The 18,063-nt window shown below is 42.9% G+C and overlaps 1 protein-coding gene across 1 annotated transcript in view; it reads left to right on the forward strand.

Annotated features, from left to right (window-relative positions):
- The first annotated feature begins 222 nt into the window (after positions 1 to 222).
- Positions 223 to 18,063, forward strand: part of LOC115148825 (protein KIBRA) — a 52,590-nt gene continuing 34,749 nt past the window's right edge. The window contains exons 1-8 of the mRNA XM_029691080.1: positions 223 to 1,347; positions 6,673 to 6,782; positions 6,974 to 7,177; positions 7,670 to 7,746; positions 11,024 to 11,103; positions 12,270 to 12,399; positions 15,251 to 15,400; positions 15,638 to 15,708. Of these exons, the coding sequence (XP_029546940.1) occupies positions 1,229 to 1,347; positions 6,673 to 6,782; positions 6,974 to 7,177; positions 7,670 to 7,746; positions 11,024 to 11,103; positions 12,270 to 12,399; positions 15,251 to 15,400; positions 15,638 to 15,708 (941 nt within the window). The 5' untranslated portion in view covers positions 223 to 1,228. The remainder of the gene's footprint in view (positions 1,348 to 6,672; positions 6,783 to 6,973; positions 7,178 to 7,669; positions 7,747 to 11,023; positions 11,104 to 12,269; positions 12,400 to 15,250; positions 15,401 to 15,637; positions 15,709 to 18,063) is intronic.

Below are 18,063 nucleotides of genomic sequence, written 5' to 3' on the forward strand. Positions count from 1 at the left end.
TGTATTGAACATTCATATTGTACTGTACAGACTAAATATTAAACACCAGTGCGAAATGAGCCACATTAACTTATTATTATATTTTGTTGAATTTATATAACAACATTCCGACCTTGTTTATTAACATAGTCCAAATATGGCACGATTCCACTATTTGTTTTAGTTTGAATCACTTTCAATGGTGGATTTTTATTCTGAAGGCAAACGCCACTATTGGCGTTAATTCTTATTGTGGCTAGCTTCACACGGGTGTGAATCGCGACCAACCGAAACAGTACTCTGGAAGGCGACTTGCTACTGCCTCTTTAAGGAAAAAGGGAAACATTTTAACAAACAATTATAGATAGATGGCTAAGTAGACAACTTCAATGTGGATTTACCGGAATTTTGCACGAACATTTACCGTGAATGTGGAGATAAATGGCGCTTACTTCTGTGGAATAAGGGAATATATGATTGAGCACGAGAGGGTGACTGGTTAGCATAGTTCTCGCTAGCTAAACATGGTGGCCAGTGAGCGAAAAGGGATCTAAAATATTTAAGAAAAGCTTCTTGTTGGATGGTGAGACAACCTTGGTGATGGTGAGTGAGAGTAACCTTTCTACTCGTACTCCAAACCTTGGCTGGATTTGCAAATTTCAAATACACTTTTCGGTTCATCTGAATATCCAGTAAGGAGTCGAGCTGTCCCGACACAGTCCCTGGACAACCCGCTTGAAAAGTTATAATGAAGTTTGTTTCATGTTCTACAATGTATTGTACATAGAAGAACAAATGACCATTGAACAACGATGATTTCAAATGCGCGTTAGGGATTTATTTCGTGGAACATCACTCTCTCTCAATTCCAATGTGAGCATGGTTGTAATATTGTTAGCCTACAGCTGAGTTAAACGGCTACAAAATAACTGGTATTCTGTAAAGAAATCGTTTAAGCATCAGTGCTGGTAACATTGTTTCATTTAGGAAATTGTATCACATTGCTTCGTTGTGAAGACACCCACTGTTTGGCAAACCTTTTCTACTCGTACTCTGGGAATATTCACGGCGACACGTTATGGATTATAACGTAATCCAACACACACACAGGCCAGAATTTGTGAATTGATGGAAACGAGTGATGGTTTTCACATTTGGGATTTTACGATACTTCATACAACAAAACGTGGATTACCTTCGATAGAATTTAGAGGACTTGCAGAGAATATTACATGGAGACTCGTCTGACATGCCAAGGAAGGAGTTACCACTACCAGAGGGTTGGGAAGAATCCCGGGATTTTGACGGGAAAGTCTACTACATCGACCACATCAACCACGCCACCAGTTGGATTGATCCAAGAGACAGGTATGGTATGACATTCCAGTGACTCTAAAAGCAAGCAGTTGAGTCTTGCTGATAGATTGATGATATGCGCTATCAACAACAATCAGCATCCATCAAGTGCTCATAATCTAATGGTTCACTTGGCACTTAATGAATGGACTCAACTGCAATCTTTGAGTTTACATCACATTTTCTTAGGTGTCACACAATGTAACAAAGTAGGCTATAAATCTAGCCTGGGCAGCAGCGAGTGTGCGCTATGGAGCTGCACTATCGTCTTGGTTTAATGTGCCCAGCCGGTAATAAACTAGTGTCCCCCGCGACCAATTCGTACATAAAACATCCTCCATTCAGGCTTTATAAGCATCGGTTTCCTCTAACTAGCTTTAATGGCATTTCGCGTATTGTCATAATAAAGCACAATTTTCCATCATCATGCTAGAGTGGCTAATGCTACTTCCTGATGTTGCCCCTCGCATGTAACAACCAGAAGTTGTCCGAAAATGGGGGCAAATGCTGTTTAATTACAGTATGTATACATTTCCCGTTTTTTTCGAATCGGCACGCCATTAACGGTAATTGAGGAGGAGACCGATGCCTTTGCAGCCTAAATGGAGGAACCGATCGCCGGAGGACAAGTGTATTATTACTGGTTTGTCACATTAATCCCAGATGATAGTGGAGATCCTTAGCGTCTGCCCAGGCTACTATAAATCAAGCTTGGGTGTTGATGGAAAAAAACATGAAGATTTTCCTCAGGAATGTGGCTCATGGTCACCCGGGCATTCATTTGCATTCCTGTGATTAGAAATTAGCCCTCGAGGTTTGAGTTAGTTTTCCCACTTGTAATCTTTTAGTGTAATAGGCTTACAATCCTTAGAACTGGGTCATGACAGCCAGGGTCTCATTTATACAGAAACTCACTGTCAACCATACTGTGGAACTAATTTCGTTTTACCAGTTACTTAAATCCACTCGGACTTTGACACAAAATCTCTTTTAATAGCTTAGTTCTGGAATGCTTGAGATTATGGGATTTTTTTCTTCATTCAGCCTTGGTTCTGGATAAGGATAGGCCTTCATATTATGTGACAAGATTTTGAAAATAGGCTTTGTGTCAAAAGTTACACCTGTTTTCCTTGGTGGCTGTCATTGTTGCAGTCAGCACACAGAACCATAATTAAAAGCCCAATAACATGACAGAAGCAAGGGCACAGACCTCTCCACCTCCCTGGTGAAATGCCTTGGTAGCAGCAAGACCAAGATGGCAGAACTTTGTAAACAAAGACCTCAACACACATTCCTAAAATGCACGGCTGAGGAGGGCTGAGCACAGAGGCTGTAAAGTAAAGACTGATTCATTTAAAATCCCTTTCACTGCTTGCCAATGTGCACAGGGTCAAAGTACAACATCACAACTTGGGAAAGAGTTGCGGTCAAAAGGAGAGGGGTTGAGCCAAGTGAGGAACATAGACTGCCACTGTAAAGGGTCTGTCTTCTGTAAATCATAGGCCTGTCTTCTAATATATAATATAGGCCATTTAGCAGACACTTTTATCCAAAGTATCAAGTCACACGTGCATACATTTTACATATGGGAATCAAACCCACAACCTTGGCATCAATGGCGCCACACTCTACCAACTGTCCCATACAGGACCATGTCTCCTATGCTGTTCACTGATCTGTTGGAGGGCACAGTAGAACATGAAGCCAGCCCAGAGTACAAAGTCTGAGATGAGACACAGCCATTCTCAAAGTAATGAACTCAGACTGAAATGACCAGACTGGCCCAAAACTGTCATTGGACTTTTACATATCTTTCTACTGCTGTTCAGCACTAAGACATTTATTTTGCTGTGCTGAGCAACAGCTGATGAGGAGTTATTAGGAGGCCTACTGATGATGATGACAAATTCCCATTAGACTGGTCTGTCCTATTGGTGAAAAATGTGCTTTCACAAACACCTCTGTGTGGAACCAAAGAATGTACCAGCCAAGTGTGATCAAAGTTCTATTATACAGTTATTATACGTTCTACAGCTATTACAGGCCTATAACATTTTCAAATACTACAAGATATCCCATAGGTATTGTAGTATGGCAATCTGACCATGTAATAACTTTTGCTCTTTGGTCCCCTTAGCCTACCAAACCTGAGTAATGTTATCCTTTAGGCTCAAGAATGAAGCCTGTTAGGCTTAATGGAGATGGTAACTGGAGGACTCAGCCCTACATTCATACCATGCATACATGCATGCATCTCGTTGGCCCCTGCCCTGCCAGTATCTTTCTGGGCTGCATTCACATACCTCAGCAAGACATATTGTTTATCCACCCTCATGGTGACGCACACACCCAACGCATTCTGTCAGCTGAATGGAATGTTATCTCCCAGATACCAAGCTGTTGCAAGAGGGGAGTTGAAGCAACTAGCAGCACTACTTTATTGTTGGACCTTGAGCGCTATGAAATGTAGGTTGGAGTCTCATAAATTTGACTTGAGGAATTTATAGTGCGATGAATGAAAGTCTGACTCATCATTCAGTTATGCTCCCACATGTTTGCACTCTGCCGCACTCTTTGTCGCTTTGCATTAGAGCATTATCACCTGCTTTTGACTTTGTATACAAACCTGCCTAGTGTTTTTTACACTGCCACTCGACTAGTAATGCTGCAGCTCACCTAGGGCCTCTTATCAACCATGCCTTATTAAAAATTGCATAGCAGCATGTTGCCTAAGAAAAATACAATATCTTACTTTTATTAAATAGGCCCAAATCAATCATATTGTAGGGCATGTCTCTCCTTTTCTGACATGACTGGTTTATTCCCGCTAAAAAACAATAATAGGCTAACATTTATCTGTTTTAACATTAGGCCTACATTTTAATGTTTTTTTATTAGTCTACCATTATTATAATTCCTGTGAATCAAACACCCCCATTTCCACAAAAATAACTATTTGCTTGCAATACAGTTGATCAACCACAAGAAGTTTTGCGTATTCATGGTCTGAGATTTGCGTGGCGATGCGCACACTTTCCCGTCAAGTTCAAAATGGATAAATACCAACCTTTGGGAAAACCTTGCCTGCACCAGTTGTCTTTTTTTTGTGCGCACGCACCTTTTGATAAAAGAGGCCCCAGGAAATGCCAGACCCCCTGTCTTTGTTTGAAACACTTAGCTAAAGGTTAAACCTGTCAAATCAACAATTACGGACTCTGAAATCCGCTCTCGCTACAAAGGCCTACTTGGTCTGCATGGAGTATTAATAATGAGAATTTATAACTTTTTATAGTGCTTTTCATTACAATCCAAAGCACTTTAAGCAAAAAATATATAAAAATACATGCACTTTTGAAAAAAAAAAAATGGCAATGAATGGATGATAATGTCAGGCAGGGTAGTTCATGGCTTCAGCGGTTTCAGAATTTGTTCTTAACTGACTTGCCTAGTTAAATAATGAAGAGAAAAACAAAGCAGTCAGCCCAGGAGGACAAGTAAAGTAGAGGCAGTTCTGAGATGAAACTGAGGGGGGCACATCCAGGAGGTTTCAGACTGGTCCAGAGCCTTTCATCAGAGCACTTGCCATCTCTGAAGCAGCACTTCTCAGTATTAGTCTCTAAAGTCAGACTCTTATGGGTAGAATCCTCCATTACCGATGTGTAGCACCCACCTGGGTGAAGCCACGACAGCCGCGAAGGCACCAGAAAAGCACACTGCAAGTCAGTCGAATAGTCCACATTGAAGCTAACCACTGGAGAAAACGTCTCAACTTCAACGAGCCTGCCAACTCCAAACACCATCCCTTTACTTTGAGTCAAAACATAGCTGGTTTGTTTGATAGCAAGTTAGCTAGCTAAGCTTCTTGATGACAGTGACGCATTAGTTAGGGGAAACCAACTAATGCTTGTATTTGTAAGCAACTCACACATACTGCCCATACAGTAGGCCTAGTAGTTTATGGGTTTACATAGATTCAACAGAATCTTGAAAAAACCCTATCCTCCAGGGGAGTGCTTTCCTAAGGGTGGGTCGCGCCTGGTATTTCCTGTATCACACAGCTTATGGAAAAGGCTGGAAAGAAACAGGATTTGTTTTATCATGTGGTTCACAAAAGACAATTATAGAAGCCTTAAGGGGGTCACTCACTCACTACCCAATTGAGTTATTGAAGACTCATCACTGTCTGAAGAGATTAGGAGATGTCTAGCCTGGTTTCCACTCCAGACAGACTGGAAGAGGTCTTGCATGCCAATGCACAGCCAGTGAGTGGCTCACGCTAAGCTCTGGGCCTATTTAAAGTCCTCTGATTGGTCTATTGAGACAGCAAGTCCCCGCTTTTCGGAGGGTAATGATGAGTTAGGCCATCAGCTCCGAGTGATTAGGGGACTGGATTTGCAAGGGTGAGAGGACAGCGACAGTGGAATGAATCAAATAATGGGATGATGCGCACACAGTCACTCAAAGGACCTGGCACCAGCAGCCAGCTTTTTGGGATTTTTTTTTTCTTTTTCTCCACGAAGCCTTTTCCTCTGAGATACATTTAGAACAGGCCTTTTTCATTATTGATAAAGTTAAAAAGGAACCCGTTGGGTTTCACCCTGAGCAAAAGTCTCTGTGACGATGGTAATATCTGCCGTCTGCAGAAAAGAGTTTGAGCAAAGGAATAGATCAAGACAAGTTTTCCTACATGTAGCCTACGCCACTGATAACTGGCATAAGCTTATGTAGTCTATCCTTCAGCCTAGGTTAATGGCATAGCTATGAGGGAAATTAGTATTAGGTTAATTGTGAACCCAAGTGTGCCAAGTTAGATCAGCATGAAAAAGACAACAACCGAATATATCCAACCCACCTAATGTACGAACTGAAAGGCTGATTCTTGGACGTTACTCAGCAAATAGCTCCCTTCCCCTTTTCCATTGGCACTTTGCACATTGGTCGTGCTGGTAGAGTCTTCCTGAGGGGCCTTTTGTGTATGGTGGCCACTGAGGTCTCTTGGGTATCCTATGATCCTGAGCCTGGCTTGGTGTTGGAAGGCCTGGAGGGGTTGCCTCAGAAACCTTTAGGCAATTTGTGAAATGCCAGGTCCCAGCTTCCGGCTATTGTGCTTTGCAAACCCCACTCGAGGCAAATAGAGACCTATTCTAATTAGACCCCTTTTATTAGAGACACACACATTGTGCAGTTCTGGTAGCCCTCAGTGACAACCAAATTATCTATCTTTGCATGGACCCTGGATGGCCCACAATCTTGTCATGGTCATCCTGATTTATTATTGCTGTGACACCTCTAATTCTTACCATCAGTTGACTGTTGTTTCTTGTGTGTGATTTTCAGGCAGACTAAACCTCTGACATTTGCTGACTGCATTGGCGATGAGCTGCCAGTGGGTTGGGAGGAGGCCTACGACCCCAATGTCGGGGCCTACTATGTGGACCATAACACAAGTGAGTCCAATTCTCCATAACACTAACTTCTGGCACCCATATTCATCACACATTTGTGATGAAACACATGGCCAGTCAAATCAAGATGCAAAATTATTTCAACATTTCTTCTCTCATTCTTTATTGTTTCTTATGTTCCGTCTCCCTTTCCTCTCCCCTTGATCTATCTCTTTCCCCTCTCCTACCATCAGAGAGCACTCAGCTGGAGGACCCGCGGGCCCAGTGGCAGCGGGAGCAGGAGGTCATGCTGCGGGAGTACCTGGACGTGGCCAAGGACTCGCTGAGCGCCCAGAAAGAGATCTACCAGGTGAAGGAGCAGCGGCTTCGCCTGGCCCAGCAGGAGTACCGCCAGCTCAACGACGCCTGGAGGGACAAGTCCACCTCTCAGACTAGCTGTAAGGACAAGCCGGGGGGGCAGGTTTATGGGGTGGCAGAAGGAACAGGTGTGCAGGTAGCAACGGTGATGAGGGTCAAAAGGGGGCAGAGAAGCCAGGAATCTTGAAGGGCTGTACGTAAACAGGGGGCAAGGAACCAAAGAGATTAGGCGGCAGAAGAGAAGAGAACTACAGTGATTGGTAGTCTTTTATTACTCTTCTGCGTGATGCAACGCTTTTGACACTGGGGAGGTGCACATCAATTTGATCACAGGATTACAGCACATCATAGTTCACTCAAGTTGTCAGTAATTTACATTTTTGTGGAATTAAAGCTACTCCCTACTAATTTAATTTGACTCCATTCCTAAGAGGAATCCTCTGCCATTGCTCAGACTTGAAGTGGTGATTTACAGTAGTTTGATAACACACAGGGGATTGATGAGAAGGGCCTTGAAGTTGAATAGCGCGATGTAGAGGATTAGATAACACCCTGGCTCTTATCTTCCACAGTGAATTCCAGATCGTCCTCCAGCAGTAAATATGACCCAGAAATCCTCAAAGCCGAGATAGTCACTTCCAAAAGTAGGGTAAGAAACCGTTCTTTTTTTAAATAAAAAAATTGTATTTTTTTACACCATCTCCGTACTCCAACGATGGCCTGCTTTACTTGTGTTCAGTAATCATTAGGATGGATGTGTATACCCATATGTGTCCTTAAGTCTCCTGTTTTGGCTTAATTCTCATCCCTAAGGACTGTTGCTAAGTGACTGAGTGTACAACTCTTTCTCATTGTAAAGGAGGAATGTGTGTAAGTGACATCTTTGTCTGAGACCTCCACCCAGGGCTGGGTCCCAAATTGCACCTCATTCCCTATATATTGTACTACTTTTGACCAGGGCCCATATGGCTCTGGTCAAAAGTAGTTAACTACATAGGGTGCCATTTGGGATGAATCCCAGAGCTGCCGGTTGGCGTTGTGCAACATTATACAATGGGTGGGCAAATGCTGATTGGTTAAAATCGCATTCCAGCCAGTGTCTATTCCACAAGTTACCACAGCTAAATCTATGATGTTAAAATGCCTTTTTACTCTCTTCCATTTGACTGCGCAATCCACTGTCTCATCAGCCCAGGCAGGGAAGTTAACATGATCTCCACCATTAAAAAGCATATAGATGTTATCTCACATTTCTTTTAGGCTAACATTTAGTTTTCAGCAGCGGTGATTTGTATAAACCTTACTGTCCGTCTCTCCGACATTTGCAACATTGTTTCAATATTCAAATTTGATCTCCAGCTGTCCCATAGTAATGAACGTGTAGGGGTCGGGAAGAGACTGGCAGGCAGCGTTTCTCAGCCAGTCCAAATCATGAATCAGCTGGCATCATTTTTATGTATCCAAATAAATGTCACTAGAAAACAGCTTAAACAAATGCAGCTACTGATGTTCTTTTTGCACCGTTTGACATGGCTAAGTTAGCTGTAGTTGGCTAGCTAGCAAACAAGGGATAAGAATGTTGCCAGCCAGTATGGCAATGGAACATTTAGAATGAACGACTGGGTCCCGTCCATAGATACAGAACAAAAAGACTGAATGACTGGGTCGCGTCTCTGGCCACCGAACCAATAGAAGCAACGACCAGCCGGCTTGGCTAGCAACCGTAGTTTTGTTTCAGGACTATATCTTGTGGAAGGATGAAATAGTATGAATAGGGCCTCCCGGGTGGCGCAGTGGTCTAAGGCACTGCATCGCAGTGCTAGCTGTGCCACCAGAGATTCTGGGTTCGAGTCCAAGCTCTGTCGCAGCCGGCCGGGACCGGGAGGCCCACGGCGCACAATTGGCCCAGCGGTGTCCGGGTTTGGGAGGGTTTGGCCGGCAGGGATATCAATACACAAGTATATATTTTTAAACCTGCATATTTAGTTAATATTGCCTGCTAACATGAATTTCTTTTAACTAGGGAAAATGTGTCACTTCTCTTGCAACAGAGTCAGGGTATATGCAGCAGTTTGGGCCGCCTGGCTCGTTGCGAACTGTGAAGACTATTTCTTCCTTACAAAGACAGCCGACTTCGCCAAACGGGGGATGATTTAACAAAAGCGCATTTGCGAAAAAAGCACAATCGTTGCACAACTGTACCTAACCATAAACATCAATGCCTTTCTTAAAATCAATACACAGAAGTATATATTTTTAAACCTGCATATTTAGCTAAAAGAAATCCAGGTGAGCAGGCAATATTAACCAGGTGAAATTGTCACTTCGCTTGCGTTCATTGGATGCAGAGTCAGGGTATATGCAACAGTTTGGGACGCCTGGCTCGTTGCGAACTAATTTGCTAGAATTTTACGTAATTTTGACATAATATTGAAGGTTGTGCAATGTAACAGGAATATTTAGACTTAGGGATGCCACCCGTTAGATAAAATACGGAACGGAACGGTTATTATATTATAATTAAGTCTATGATTTGATAGAGCAGTTTGACTGAGCGGTGGTAGGCAGCAGCAGGCTCGTAAGCATTCATTCAAACAGCACTTTCGTGCGTTTTGCCAGCAGCTCTTCGCTGTGCTTCAAGCATTGCGCTGTTTATGACTTCAAGCCTATCAACTCCCAAGATTAGGCTGGTGTAACCGATGTGAAATGGCTAGCTAGTTAGCGGGGTGCGCACTAATAGCGTTTCAAACGTCACTCGCTCTGAGACTTGGAGTAGTTGTTCCCCTTGATCTGCATGGGTAACGCTGCTTCGAGGGTGGCTGTTGTCGATGTGTTCCTGGTTCGAGCCCAGGTTGGAGCGAGGAGAGGGACGGAAGCTATACTGTTTGTTACACTGGCAATACTAAAGTGCCTATAAGAACATCCAATAGTCAAAGGTATATGAAATACAAATCGTATAGAGAGAAATAGTCCTATAATTCCTATAATAACTACAACCTAAAACATCTTACCTGGGAATATTGAAGACTCATGTTAAAAGGAACCACCAGCTTTCATATGTTCTCATGTTCTGAGCAAGGATCTTAAACGTTAGCTTTCTTACATGGCACATATTGCACTTTTACTTTCTTCTCCAACACTTTGTTTTTGCATTATTTAAACCAAATTGAACATGTTTCATTATTTATTTGAGGCTAAATTGATTTTATTGATGTATTATATTAAGTTAAAATAAGTGTTAATTCAGTATTGTTGTAATTGTCATTATTACAAATACATGCAAAAAAAATTGGCCGATTACTCGGCATCGGCTTTTTTTGGTCCTCCAATAATCGGTATCGGCGTTGAAAAATAATAATCGGTCGATCTTTAATATGCAGTGTGTTTCTCTCAGTTGAATAAGCCGAACATGATCATATTGCCAGTAATCAATAGTATTTCGATTTGGGCACTATTTTTTTCTCAGTGAAATAACTCTATTCTTGTCACTCAAGGCCATCAGACTGCTAAACAGCAATCACTATCTCAGAGAGGATGCTGCCTACATTGAGACCCAATCACTGGCCACTTTAATAAATGGATCACGAGCCACTTTATTCAATGCACTCTAAATAATGTCACTTTAATAATGTTACATATCTTATATTACTCATATCACATGTGTATATACTGTATTTTATACCATCTATTGCACCTTGCCTATGCCGCTCGGCCATCGCTCATATACTTATATACTTATATGTACATATTCTCATTCACCCCTTTAGATTTGTGTGTATTAGGTAGTTGTTGGGGAATTGTTAGATTACTTGTTAGATATTACTGCGCTGTCGGAACTAGAAGCACAAGCATTTCGCTACACTCGCATTAACATTGCTAATGTGTAAGAAATGTGTGAGAAATAAGATTTGATTTCTTTGTCTCAGGTGAATAAGCTGAAGAGGGACCTCGCCTGCATGAAACAAGAATTGCAGCATAAAGAGCAGGGCTTTGAAACGCTGAAAGAGTAAGTGCAACCCGACATCATTACACTATCACAATTACACTTAGTAGTAGTAGGCTTCTGCTTTTTTCGCTACAGCCATAAAAATATTCCCATTATCAACACACTCGAGGCCCTCATCTCACTATGGTCGAAAAGGCAGCTCTCTGACAGTGAATTTGATGATGACCCTCAAAATGGTAAAATATCACAATATTTGTCTGTGAAACACATTTCTCTTTGAATGCCTGGAGTGCCGCCTCTTGCATCTGTGTTGTGGAAAAAGACAGATGGGCCCTGCCTCAGTTCAGTTTAGTTTTTTAAACGAAAGACAAGCTACATAGTAGTTCGACTGGATTCCAACCGTTCTTCCGTGACCTTCATTTTCCTATCAAATTTCAAACCTTCCTTTGCTATCAAACATTTACCAACAATCATGGAACCGTACTAATATACGAACACGGCAACATCCTGTCTGTCCTGAACTCTCCTTTCCCAGAGAAAATACTTCAGGATCTTTATAACAAAAGACCGAAATAGAAGGAGAGTATCTATTCTAACAGCATATATTTCTACTGAAGTGGAAAAGGCTTGGATAGGCCTCACTGGTTCTAGTTCTCCTTGGTCTGCAGTGAAGGAGTGCTGCCCCCTCCCTCCTTTGCTCTCTGAACAATGTGGAAAGACCTGTTATTCCACTGCATGCATGACTTGTTGTTGACTGACTTTACATATTTGATACTGCTGCCACGGACGGTCTCTCCATGTGTAGCTGACTGTCTGGGCTTCAGGCTCTTTACTCTCTCTACACCTGTGGCCCTTAAAATCCAGTTTGGTTCCTGTCCTGGATCCTTAGTTTTTTGTTATTGTTCACTCTAATCCAGATTAGATCAGGATGGTTTAAAAGTGTCACTGTAGTATTTTCATAGTGAAAATGAAACATGTTTTTTTAAAACAACATACCTTTTTAACAAACACCAAACTAAAGATGTTAAATATGAGAGCAAAAATGTAGAAGTCTGATAGTGCTATCTATGTAGTATTTAGGCCTACTCACTGATTCAGTTTCATAACCTATATCACTGTCTGATCAGTTTCCAACTTGTCTTTTTCTTCCTCACTTTCTCTCCCTCTCCCACCTTAACCCTGTCCCACCTTATCCCTCTTCCTCCCCTCCCATCCCCTCCCTCCAGGATCGATCACAAGGTGTCCAGTGCGCCGTACGGCTTCAAGCTCCATGAGGCGCAGGCCATTCTGAACGAAGTCAAGTCTATCAAGGACGCCATCAGCTCCGGGGAGAAGGAGAAACAGGAGCTCATGCAGGTAAGCGGGGAGGGGGATCAGGTGTTGCTATGAGGAGATGGGTAGATGACAGCCTATCAGCTTCATATGAGACGATGGGGGGGATCAGAGGATGCGGGAGTGTGGGGGTAACGGGTGGCTGTTTTGAGCTAGGCTGACTGTCATGGAAAGCGAGAAGGAAGGAAGGAAGGAAGGAAGGAAAGGAGTAGGGAGGGAGATGGGGTGGGCTGATGGTCAGGCAGGGAAAGAGAGAGGAGAGAGCGAAGAAGAAAGGGAGTAGACAGGAACTGCAGAGTCTCGTCTTGGTCTCGTGTACCTCTTCATCTCACACGGCACAGCATTTTCTCTCTGCTGGTGCGTCTCCCACCCTCCCTTGTTACCTGTGTCCCCTGCAACCTCCATCTCCCCTCTCCTGTCCCAGCCCCCCTGGGCTGAGTAGCAGACAGACAGACAAGACCGCATGGTACTGCAGACTCTGTCATGACTTTGCTGCTCAATCAATGATTCACCAGCATGCTAAGTCTTTTAGAGGCTGAGCTGGAGGAGGGGTTGGTAGTCGACCTACCTTCTTCATGCTTCCTCCTCTGCTCTGACCTGAGGGAGTGGGACACACGTGCGCTCATGCACACACACACACGCACGTACGCACATCAAATGTGCCCCAGTTTTAATCTGGGTGGCAGTAGAAAACAACAAAGACTGTGTTTCTTAGTAGGGGCTGGGTTGTGTTTAATAATGCAGAGCCACTCTCTCTCTCATGTGCTCTCTCTCTCCACCGGGCTGTCTCCCCTCCCCAGCCTTCTGCAGCTGACAGTTCAGTTGTATGTACAGTTGAAGTCGGAAGTTTACATACACCTTAGCCAAATACATTTAAACTCAGTTTTTCACAATTCCTGACATTTAATCCTAGTAAAAATTCCCTGTCTTAGGTCAGTTAGGATCACCACTTTATTTTAAGAATGTGAAATGTCAGAATAATAGTAGAGTGTTTTATTTCAGCTTTTATTTCTTTCATCACATTCCCAGTGGGTCAGAAGTTTACATACACTCAATTACTATTTGGTTGCATTGCCTTTAAATTGTTTAACTTGGGTCAAACGTTTTGGGTAGCCTTCCACAAGCTTCCCAGAATAACTTGGGTGAATTTTGGCCCATTCCTCCTGACAGAGCTGGTGTAACTGAGTCAGGTTTGTAGGCCTCTTTGCTCGCACACACTTTTTCAGTTCTACCTACAAATGTTGTGTATGATTGAGGTCAGGGATTTGTGATGGCCACTCCAATACCTTGACTTTGTTGTCCTTAAGCCATTTTGCCACAACTTTTGAAGTATGCTTGGGGTCATTGTCCATTTGGAAGACCCATTTGCGACAAAGCGTTAACTTCCTGACTGATGTCTTGAAATGTTGCTTCAATATATCCACATCATTTTCCAGCCTCATGATGCCATCTATTTTGTGAATTGCACCAGTCCCTTCTGCAGCAAAGCACCCCCACAACATGATGCTGCTACCCCAGTGCTTCACGGTTGGGATGGTGTTCTTTGGCTTGCAAGCCTCCCCCTTTTTCCTCCAAACATAACAATGGTCATTATGGCCAAACAGTTCTATTTTTTTCATCGGACCAGAGGACATTTCTCCAAAAAGTACAATTTTGTCCCCATGTGCAGTTGCAAACCGTGGTCTGGCTTTTTTTATGGCGGCTTTGAGGTAGTGGCTTATTCCTTGCTGAGCGGCCTTTCAGGTTATGTCGATATAGGACTCGTTTTACTGTGGATATAGATACTTTTGTACCTGTTTCCTCCAGCATCTTCATAAGGTCCTTTGCTGCTGTTCTGGGATTGATTTGCACTTTTCGCAACAAAGTACGTTCATCTCTAGGAGACAGATCGTGTCTCCTTCCTGAGCGGTATGACGGCTGTGTGGTCCCATGGTGTTTACTTGCATACTATTGTTTTGTACAGATGAACGTGGTACATACAGGCATTTTGAAATTGCTCCCAAGGATGAACCAGACTTATGGAGGTCAACAATTTATTTTCTGAGGTCTTTGCTGATTTCTTTTGATTTTCCAATGATGTCAAGCAAAGAGGCACTGAGTTTGAAGGTAGGCCTTGAAATACATCCACACGTAGACCTCTAATTGACTCAAATGGTGTCAATTAGCCTATCAGAAGCTTCCAAAGCCATGACATCATTTTCTGGAATTTTCCACGCTGACCCACTGGAATTGTGATACAGTGAAATATTCTGTCTGTAAACAATTGTTGGAAAAATTACTTGTCATGCACAAAGTAGATGTCCTAACTGACTTGCCAAAACTATAGTTTGTTAACAAGAAATATGTGCAGTGGTTGAAAAACGAGTTTTAATGACTCCAACCTAAGTGTATGTAAACTTCCGACGTCAACTGTATGTGTGTGTGATTTGTATTGTCTGTCTGACTGCAGTGTATGAAGCCTGCCCTACTCAGTCAGCATTGTGTCAGTTGCCAGTCTTGTCTTTGCTGGTTTTACTTGAATTGTGTACTTTAATATTAAAGATGAGGTTCATTCCACTCTGTGCTTCAGTGCTGAGCTATTTATGATATTTATCAACAACCTTGAAGATCAGGACTGATTTTATCACTGACTGCACTGATTTTATCATTGATTTAAGTAGGTTACCATGTTTGGCCACTTGCAAAAACACATCTTTATGCAATGTACAGGACTCTATCTCTATGAACACGACTATGGTCTATATTATAGATTTAAACCATAGGACAGGAGCTTTTGTGAATGCAAGACACACAGCAAAATATGTAAACATTACTAGCCGTGACTTCTCCCTGATGTGTCAAGCCTGTATACAGTATGTCTGTCTCCTCCCTGTAGAAACTAGCAGTGCTTAAGGACGGCTTCCAGCTGGACTCAGTGGGTTCTCAGTCTGACCTGTGGGGCAGCAGCCCCTCCCTGGCCAACTCTGAGCTGTCCATCCCTCGACTCTACTCCGAAACCAGCTCCCAGACAGACATACCTGCTGAGGTGAGAGGAATGGACAAATTGGGAGGCACTACCTGGACTTGTCCAATAAGAAACGCTTGTTTTCGTTTTCTGTTTAAAAATGTTTTGCTTTGGTGTGCCCTAATGAACAGGACCCAGGTGTAACCTTTGGAAGTGTGCCATGGAATGATGCACAGATACTGGTTGCATCACTAATTGATCAGAATGTAGGTTTGTCACACCACACCTTCAGTTCTGTTATTCTTTTGTTTGATCCAGTTTGGGACCAACACCAACAAGTTGGCAGAGAAGGTTCGACTAAGCCTGAAGTATGAAGAAGCAAAAAGAAGGTAACTTGTGTAACTCAAATAAGGGGTTTTCAACATTTTCTTTCCCAGGCACACCGGCGACCCAGGGAACCCCATCGTATGTTAGCATATTTAAAAAAATATATAACATTTTGTCTTCTCATCAGGTGAATGATATTGGCAAGTAGAAGTAATCAACATTTTGAATAGATTTGGTAGACAGTTGTTTTGACCTCCACACAGTTCATTGGAAGAGGAAGTGTAAACTCTAACAATAGTCTATTAGCTAAAAAGGTACACTACATGACCAAAAGTATGTGGACACCTGCTCGTCGAACAACTCATTCCAAAATCATGGGCATTAATATGAAGTTGGTCCCCCTTTGCTTCTTTTACAGCCTCCACTCTTCTGGGAAGGCTTTTGACTAGATGTTGGAACATTGCTGTGGGGGCTTGCTTCCTTTCAGCCAGAAGAGCATTAGTGAGGTTGGGCACTGATGTTGGGCGATTAGGCCTGGCTCGCAGTCGATGTTCCAATTCATCCCAAAGGTTTTCGATGGGTTTGAGGACTCTGTGCAGGCCAGTCATTCCACACCAATCTCGACAAACCATTTCTGTATGGACCTCACTTTGTGCATGGGGGCATTGTCATGCTGAAACAGGAATGGGCCTTCCCCAAACTGTTGCCACAAAGTTGGAAGCACAGAATCATCTAAAATGTAATTGTATGCTTTAGCGTTAAGGTTTCCCTTCATTGGAACTAAGGGGCCTAGCCCAAACCATGAAAAACAGCCCAAGACCATTATTCCTCTTCCACCAAACTTTACAGTTGGCACTATGCATTGGGGCAGGTAGCGTTCTCCTGGCATCCGCCATACCCAGATTCATCCGTCAGACTGCCAGATGGTGAAGCGTGATTAATCACTCCAGAGAACATATTTTCACTGCTCCAGAGTCCAATGGCAGGGAGCTTTACACCACTCCAGTCGATGCTTGGCATTGTACATGGTGATTTTAGGCTTGTGTGCGGCTGCTTGGAAACCCATTTCATGAAGATCCCAATGTACAGTTCTTGTGCTGACGTTGCTTCCAGAGGCGGTTTGGAACTCGGTAGTGAATGTTGCAACCGAGGACCAATGATTTTTACGCGCTTCAGCACTCGGAGGTTCCGTTCTGTGAGCTTGTGTGGCCTACCACTTCACGGCTGAGCCATTGTTGCTCCTAGACCTTTTCACTTCACAATAACATCACTTTCAGTTGACTGGGGCAGCTTTGGCAGGGCAGAAATTTGACGGGCTGACTTGTTGAAAAGGTAACATCCTATGATGGTACCACGTTGAAAGTCACTCATCTCTTTAGTAAGGCCATTCTACTGCCGATGTTTGTTTATGGAGATTGTGTGGCTGTTTGCTCATTGTTAGTGCTCATGGGAGCCCTGACATTGAGTTTGAGCGGAATAGGATCACTTGTTGCGCATTGGGACCCAGCTCCTCTTAGCTGGTTGATGCATGGAATGAAATGTGTTCCTATAAGCCCGAGTTGCGCAACATTTCCATAGGATATGCAATTGCGTGAGAAAATACTTTTGATGGCCTCTGTTAAAAAGAGGAAGATTCTATAGGCTAGGTCTACTTTATTTATTTTATTTTATTCATTTATTTAGTAACTTCCATAATATTGCTTTGCTTTACAACCGGAGTAGCCTACCAGGCTGGCATGAAAATGAACTGCGGGAAAGCGTCCTCCTTCAAGTGCATACGGATGACGTCTTCTATTTCCCACCGCCCCTGTTCCGACAGGTGCATGACAATGGCCCATTTCTAAATTACAACTCATTTCACACACATTATTTAGTACATGTAAAGACAAGATTAAATTGAGAATAGTCTGATGGGTGAGAATATTATCACATGTGAATGATGCCCAGCATGTGCAGGCAAGGAACAGCGCATAAAACATTTTTTGTGCCACTTTTTCCAAGCATAGTCTCATGTAGCCTAGCCCATAGGCCTATATGCTTTGATAAGGTTTGTATCACCACTAAAATGGCCAAATAACTCTTAAGTGTAGCCTGTAGGCCTAGCATGTCTGGAACAGGGTTGGAGAGCTCATGGCCTACAGAGCCTAGTGAAACGTGTTCTTATAAGCCCAGTAATTTCGCAATCACGTGTGATAAAAGTTTTGATCTGAAATGTATTTGTTTAACACTTTTTTTTGGTTACATGATTTCATATGTGCTTATTCATAGCTCAACACAGAATAGTCGCATGTGTGCACGCCCTCAAATCGTTTGGAGAAAATATCCTTTCAGTTTGATTCAGCTTTGTTCAATTATATTCTTCATAATATCAAATAATGCCACGGAATTCTAAGCATATCTTGTCTGCTAAATGAACT

The sequence above is a fragment of the Salmo trutta genome, chromosome 15, assembly GCF_901001165.1.
Source record: "Salmo trutta chromosome 15, fSalTru1.1, whole genome shotgun sequence".
Lineage (NCBI taxonomy): Eukaryota > Metazoa > Chordata > Actinopteri > Salmoniformes > Salmonidae > Salmo > Salmo trutta.